The sequence below is a fragment of the Seriola dumerili genome, unplaced genomic scaffold (genome assembly GCF_002260705.1).
Source record: "Seriola dumerili isolate Sdu_G_001 unplaced genomic scaffold, Sdu_1.0 BDQW01000388.1, whole genome shotgun sequence".
Taxonomy (NCBI): Eukaryota; Metazoa; Chordata; class Actinopteri; order Carangiformes; family Carangidae; genus Seriola; species Seriola dumerili.
In genome coordinates this window covers 601,378-607,938 of record NW_019174643.1, presented here as the reverse complement: position 1 = coordinate 607,938, position 6,561 = coordinate 601,378, and the positions used below count along the sequence as shown (strand labels likewise).

The 6,561-nt window shown below is 39.9% G+C and overlaps 1 protein-coding gene across 1 annotated transcript; it reads right to left on the bottom strand.

The window, feature by feature from the left end:
* Positions 1-961: 961 nt before the first annotated feature.
* Positions 962-6,251, bottom strand: LOC111233321 (putative uncharacterized protein DDB_G0277255). Its single transcript, XM_022761106.1, has 11 exons — positions 6,135-6,251; positions 5,156-5,340; positions 4,303-4,443; positions 4,014-4,152; positions 3,274-3,451; positions 3,003-3,144; positions 2,647-2,790; positions 1,990-2,048; positions 1,822-1,879; positions 1,069-1,708; positions 962-970 (listed from the first exon to the last, which is right to left on the bottom strand). Exons 1-11 carry the CDS (start codon positions 6,249-6,251, stop codon positions 962-964), a joined length of 1,812 nt encoding a protein of 603 aa, XP_022616827.1.
* Between the last annotated feature and the right edge of the window lie 310 nt (positions 6,252-6,561).

The following is a 6,561-nucleotide window of genomic DNA, read 5'->3' as shown; positions in this document are numbered from 1 at the left end:
GCCTCTTATATCTTTAACTTCTGCAGTTTCTTTGACTTAAGTTGTGTATTGTGTCGTTTTTATCGCAATGACTCCTTTCAAGCTAGAAATTACAACATTACATTATCGCAACACAATAAGGAAACGTTAATTTAAATATCTCGTGTGCATATTGAAGGTGGCAGCAGAATGTTTCCTTCCTGCGCGTTATCTGCTCCTGGCAGCTCAAACATGATTAATGTGTCTGTGGTTCAACGAGTAACGATCTTTTAACAATGAATAAGTTGCAGGTACTTCAAGCGTGACACCCACACTTGTCCTCGTGTAAAAAATGTGCCCACAGGTCGTCTGTGCAGCAGGTTATCATGACGCATAGTTATGTTTTGTTGCTAGGGGACATCTAGTGGTCGTAGTAATTTTGACAGGAGCAAAGGGAAAAGTGTGGTGATGTAGTATAAAGAAAGCGAGAAAGTCCTCGTCAGGAGGAGGTTGGGGTGGATGGGTGGATACACTGTGTAGATATATAAAATGTATGTATAAATTAATTCTATTTCCCTCACTTTCTTCTACTGCTGAGTAGCTGGGACCTGATAACATCTGTTTTTATTGAAAATTGGATAGTCGTCCATCTGCAAGAGGCCTTCCATACTCATTAAAACATGAAGAATGTAATAATAAACATAGTGAGTGAGTGGTAAAAGTAGGAAAACTTCACTCTCAACCCTTTGACAACTAGAAGCAAAGTGACTCAGCATTACAGTACAGGTCAGTAGTGTTTGGGTTTGCAGTTTTTAAGCCCTCCAAATTCCAAGCTTATACTTGCTCAAGGTCCTTCTTTCATCGTTACATAACTATTACTGTGCAGTACAGGATTTCAGAGTAGATGAGAAGAGACTGACCTGTTGTATGATGTACCCGATGTCCCCGACACCCCCGATGCCCCCATGCAGTGGAACCAAGGAAGAAATCCTCACTCTCAGACCTATGATGACTGAAAACACAGAGACTCAGCGTTACAATGCAGGCCAGAAGGTCGCTGAAGCTGAATAATACAGTACAAAATAGTATAAAACAGGTTGTCATACTCACAGTGATTAAACGTGTTGATTGGGGTAGTTGTTGTGGGTTGAGTTGTGGGAGGAGTTGTGGTTGTAGTTTCTGTGGTTGTGTTTGGTGTAGTGCTGGTTGTTGCGTGTAGCTGGAGTAGTTGTAGTTGGAGTACTTGTTGTTGTTGTTGTTGTGGTTAGTGGGGTAGTTGGTGAGGGTGGAGGAGTGGTTGTTGTGGAGTTGGTTGTTGTGGAGTTGGTTGTTGTAGCTGGAGTAGTTGTAGCTGGAGTAGATGTAGTTGGAGTACTGGTTGTTGTTGTGGTTAGTGGGGTAGCTGGTGAGGGTGGAGGAGTGGTTGTAGCTGGAGTGCTTGTTGTGGAGTTGGTTGTTGTAGCTGGAGTAGTTGTAGCTGGAGTAGATGTAGTTGGAGTACTGGTTGTTGTTGTGGTTAGTGGGGTAGCTGGTGAGGGTGGAGGAGGGGTTGTTGTGGAGTTGGTTGTTGTGGAGTTGGTTGTTGTAGCTGGAGTAGTTGTAGTTGGAGTACTGGTTGTTGTTGTGGTTAGTGGGGTAGCTGGTGAGGGTGGAGGAGTGGTTGTTGTGGAGTTGGTTGTTGTGGAGTTGGTTGTTGCAGCTGGAGTAGTTGTAGCTGGAGTACTGGTTGTTGTTGTGTTTAGTGGGGTAGCTGGTGAGGGTGGAGGAGTGGTTGTAGCTGGAGTGTTTGTTGTGGAGTTGGTTGTTGGAGCTGGTGTTGTGGTGTTTGTTGAGGATCGTGGGTGTCGTTTGCGTGGTTGTTGCAGTTTTTGTAGTGCTTGTGTGGTTATTGTTGTTGGAGTAGTGGTGGTTGTTGTTGGGTCTGCATAGAGGGGTGAAAAAAAGAGATTGATCGCACATGAACTTTATTGATCCTGGGAATCAAAAGTGGAGTTTAAAACATTAGAAAAACAAGGAAAGGTCTCTACTCACCAGGTCCAACAGTCACAACAACACATCGAAGCTCTGAGTGATACTTGCGTGGGACTAAACTGCAGAAATAACACAACAGGTTAGTTACAGATCACAATACACTTTTTAAAATGAAAAAGGTAAATAAAACAAATAATGCTGCTGCCCAACTGGTAACACTTACCCATTCTGCTTTTAATAATTTAAAAAACAAATTCAAAGGTTATATATACCATATTCACTGCCACTAGATGTCGCACTAGACCACCAGCATCACAGACCAAACAAAAAACTTTGTTGGCCACGAAGTGATGAGAGGTACAGCTGACAGCAAGTTAGCTAACGTTATCAGGCCTGTAACTGGTCACTAATGAAAACAGACATTAGATTATCGTGGAGATGAAAAGCCAGTTCTGCCCTGCAGCTGCTTGTAGGATTCTCCATCTCGAAAATGCCAGACAAATCTGGTCCATGGTTGGATTGGGAAAGAAATTCAACCTTGGACTTGGTCCCACATGAATGACAGGCACATAAATATGTTGCTATATTGTTGTTTAAAATCTTTTATATATAACCTTTAATATAAGTTACGTTCCTCAGAGAGTATTCATAATTATTTTCATCCAGTACTTTCAGAGTGTTACTACATTGTTAACGTTCAGGGTAAAAGACACTAACTTGTCATCTGCCTGGACGAGAAAACAGATTGAGTGGCTTTCTCCATTTTCAGCCTCAGATGGCGTCCATCTCAGGGTGAACTGACCCCCTCCTGATGCCGTCTGCATCACGTTGTGCGGCCCACTGAACACCAGCTTAGAAACCCTTCAACAAAGAGAAGACACTGGGTGTTATCTTTGTAGTTTTGGCCATCATGTCTTTCAGTAATAATATCACCACTCTTACGAAATATTTGCTGCGATCTGGGAATGCGATGACAATGCGCTTAAAGAAGTGCGCAGCCATATAATCAACCTGGTTTTAATCAAACCTCCTGGACCCAAGTTGTAAACAGAAAATATTGTGTTTTTACTCACGTGGAGATATTGGCCTCTGCGTTGATGCTGATTTCCAGGGACTGATTGACAGGGGTGTACAGTCGAGCTCTGTTGGCTGGGGTCGGAGGCAGGAACCTGGGCAGGTAGAGTCCCTCTGTGCAGGATGGTACCGGAGGATCCACTGGAGCAATAAAAAAAAAAGCACAGGTTTGTAAGAATGGCACTCTTGGTCAGGTGGTCCACCACTTTAGAGGGTCAATGAGATTATTTCTAACTTTTTTTGGCTATAAATCAGAACATGAACTCTTACCCCATAAAACAAACTGGACAGGTATTTTGCTGATAGCGTCGTTGGGAGTTTTCACTTCCTGCGAACCGCTGGTTTGATTCAAGGTGATAGTCTGTCTGGGGAAGTCCTCCATCACCAGCTGGACTGCATATGGACCTTCATTACTGCTACTGGTGGGGCTGAATGACAGAGAACAAGACTGCACAAAAATAAAGAATCAGAAAAAGGACAAATAAGAGACCACCCCAAAACCACAGTGTGAAAGTAAAAGGTTCATGTGATAGAAAGTCATGAAGCTATTCTGAGGATAAAAAATCGTTTTTGTATCTTTGCTTTCTTCCACTGATCAAACGCTTCTGTTTTATGTTTTATTTTAATCCAGGAGTGTGTTCCCATTCACATCGTGATCAGGTTTTGATCTGCACCAGTTCAGTCTCTGTCAGGTAGGTAGGTACCTGGTAGGTACATCCATCTAAAACTTAAGCTGTCTACTACAACAATTCTGACATGATTTATATTATTTTGTCCTCACCTATTTCTGTCACACTACAGACACACCTCTCTGTATAATACAGTAGAGGTCAGAAGCAGCACAAACTACAGACTCCATTGACATTATAACATTCCTGAAGGAGGAGTGTTTCCTTAGATGGTGTAGATGGCGTTCCTAATAAACTGATAACTGCAACAGTATCTGTTGAGTTTTTTAAAAGATCTGAGAACAACGTCAGTGAGAGTTACTGTGGACTTTAGTTACTCACTGATGCGAGGCTGAGAACAGACGGTGGTGTGCAGGTGTTACACTCAGACAGCGACATGTCTCCATATCTGCATTTAACCTCGTCCCCGTCAGGGTCAAACGCCAACAGGTTGAAATCTCTCTGACAGTTTGAAGGAACTCTGACAGGGAGAGGGAAAGATAGTGTAATGGTACATATCCGTACAGAACATATAAAATAATTACCCACCATAATGCACTATGCTTATTATTGCTACTGTAAATATTTATTGATATAGAAATATAAGGTAAAAAACAGCGAGCAGGCGTACCTCACAGCCGGCAGGATGGTGGTCTGTGGTGATGTGTTGGCTTTGCCAGTGTCGGACCGGCTCTTCAGGTCAACCAGAGTCATGGCTCTCAACGATGTGATGCCATTTTTGGTGTCACTTATCCAGTCGCCGCCGCCCAACCTTCAGTGGAAGTTCAAGTGAAAGTCGTTTTTTAGTGTGCTGCACAAAACCTGAGTGCAGCCACATGTATGTCACTATAATAGTTATTATTATCACATATATACATCCTCTGGGTATATGAAGACATAAGTTTATGACATAGATGAAATACCTATTGTCAAATTTGTATATACATATTAAAAATATCTATATGATGCATTTTTATATGTTGCAACCATATATGTTAACGATATCTATTTAATTTATACAGAGTTTATTAAACTCTGGGAAAGTGGATATATATTTATGTAACATCTATAATATAAGCATACGTACATACATACAAAAATACATATTTGTATGGGACAGATATATATGTCAATATATTAAATTTTCCCATATTTTATAGGTTTTATATAATTACATTTTGATTATATGTTTTTATTTTATATATATATATATATATATATATATATATATGTATGTATTTAAATTCAATGTTTGTGCATATATCACATCTGTGTAAGGGCAGATATAAGATATTAACTCCAAACATAAAGGGTGTCATTAATTCTTTGTTTTGTGCATGAAACCAACAGTTTAAACATTTAAAAGTTGAACTGCTGACATTTTGAAGAAGGTTTTGATTTTCTCATTCGTCAGTTCCATTATTTGAAAATGACATTTATGGCCCTCGGTGTGATTTATTTATTTTATTTTTTTGTGCACTCACAGCAGCTGAAACGGAGCGTTGCTGGGAACCAGCTGAGTCACGCGTCCCTCCCTCTGACACCACTCTCCACTGTCGCTGAAAACCTCCTCGAGCAGGAAGCTCTGGTTCCCGCAGTACCCACTGTGACAGCTCCACGAGGCCGTGGCTGCGCAAGAGCCGAAGCTCAGCTTATAGCGAACGGCCACCTGCAGGATCAGATCACTGTAAATACTCCTGTTATTATGTCATGAGAAACAACTATGCTGATACATTTGCCTTGTAATACATTTCATGACATTTTCCACCTTCCCATGAGAAGACACATACATTAAATTTTAAATCCATAGTAATATAATAATAATAATAAAGTTTATTTATGGAGCACTTATCAAAATCAGAGAATACAAAGTGCTTCACAATGATAAAATAACAAACATGCAAGCAAATTACTCAAGATAAAAATTAAAACAATAAAAACACATTTAAAAAAGTAAGCAATGTAAAAATATGTGAAATATTTTACATATGTTTAACATAAAGAATTGTTGAATTGTTCTTATTTTATCAACCAAAGACTTAAATTGACTCCACTTGATACTATCATCCCATTACTGTGATCAGTTCATTATCTTTTAAAATCTAGATTATTATAATTTCTTTAAACGGACTATAAATGAAAATATGTTCCCAGTATAAATCAGCAGGGAAACACTGTCCAGGTAAGTGTGAATTTCACAGTAAAAAGGTTGTAACTTTGGAAGATACCCACTTGTTTTCTCTAATATAACTTTTAACTTTTTAAAAACTTAGAACAAGGACTGTGGACCTCCACGTATTTACCATGATGAATATTTCTTCTAATGTCCATATGGGCAAGTCGGTATTTTATTATGGTAACCTTTCCTTTACGGGTTAGACTTCTATTATTCTGTCACTAGTTATGTATCTAAATTTCCTAAACTACTGTAAGTATTTCAGTTTAGAAAGAAACTGTACGTACCCTGACAGATCCATCTGCGTTTGGGGTTTTTGGGTAATAGGTCATCACTGTCCCCAAGAAATGAGACGCCTGGGAGCTGCAGACGAGCAGCAGCAGCAGCAGCAGACAGATTGACATAGTGAATGTAATAATCTCTCTAGTCACAGACAGCAGATAAATACCCGTCTCCTTCTTTGTACTTCATCCAGGAAATGATCTGGTATGAGGAAGTGTCTTTTGAAATAATGATGGGACCTGATATGATGAAGATGAAGTGTAGCGTGCACAGCTGTCTGTATCCACGATGATGTCTGCCTTTCACTAGCAGGTAGTAACTTGCCCACTGGTCACACCTGTTCTCTAATACAAAACATCCAGATTAATTTAACTGCTCATTAAGTTTGTTGCCATATATTTCTATTCATGTTAGTAACTGACATTTTCCACC

Coding starts and splice junctions, on each gene's coding strand:
- LOC111233321 (XM_022761106.1), bottom strand. CDS start 6,251: ATGTCAATCTGTCTGCTGCTGCTGCTGCTGCTCGTCTGCAGCTCCCAG. Junction 3,145..3,273: donor TGTCCAGTTTGTTTTATGGG/GTAAGAGTTCAT, acceptor TTATTGCTCCAG/TGGATCCTCCGGTACCATCC. Junction 2,791..3,002: donor GCAGAGGCCAATATCTCCAC/GTGAGTAAAAAC, acceptor TCTTTGTTGAAG/GGTTTCTAAGCTGGTGTTCA.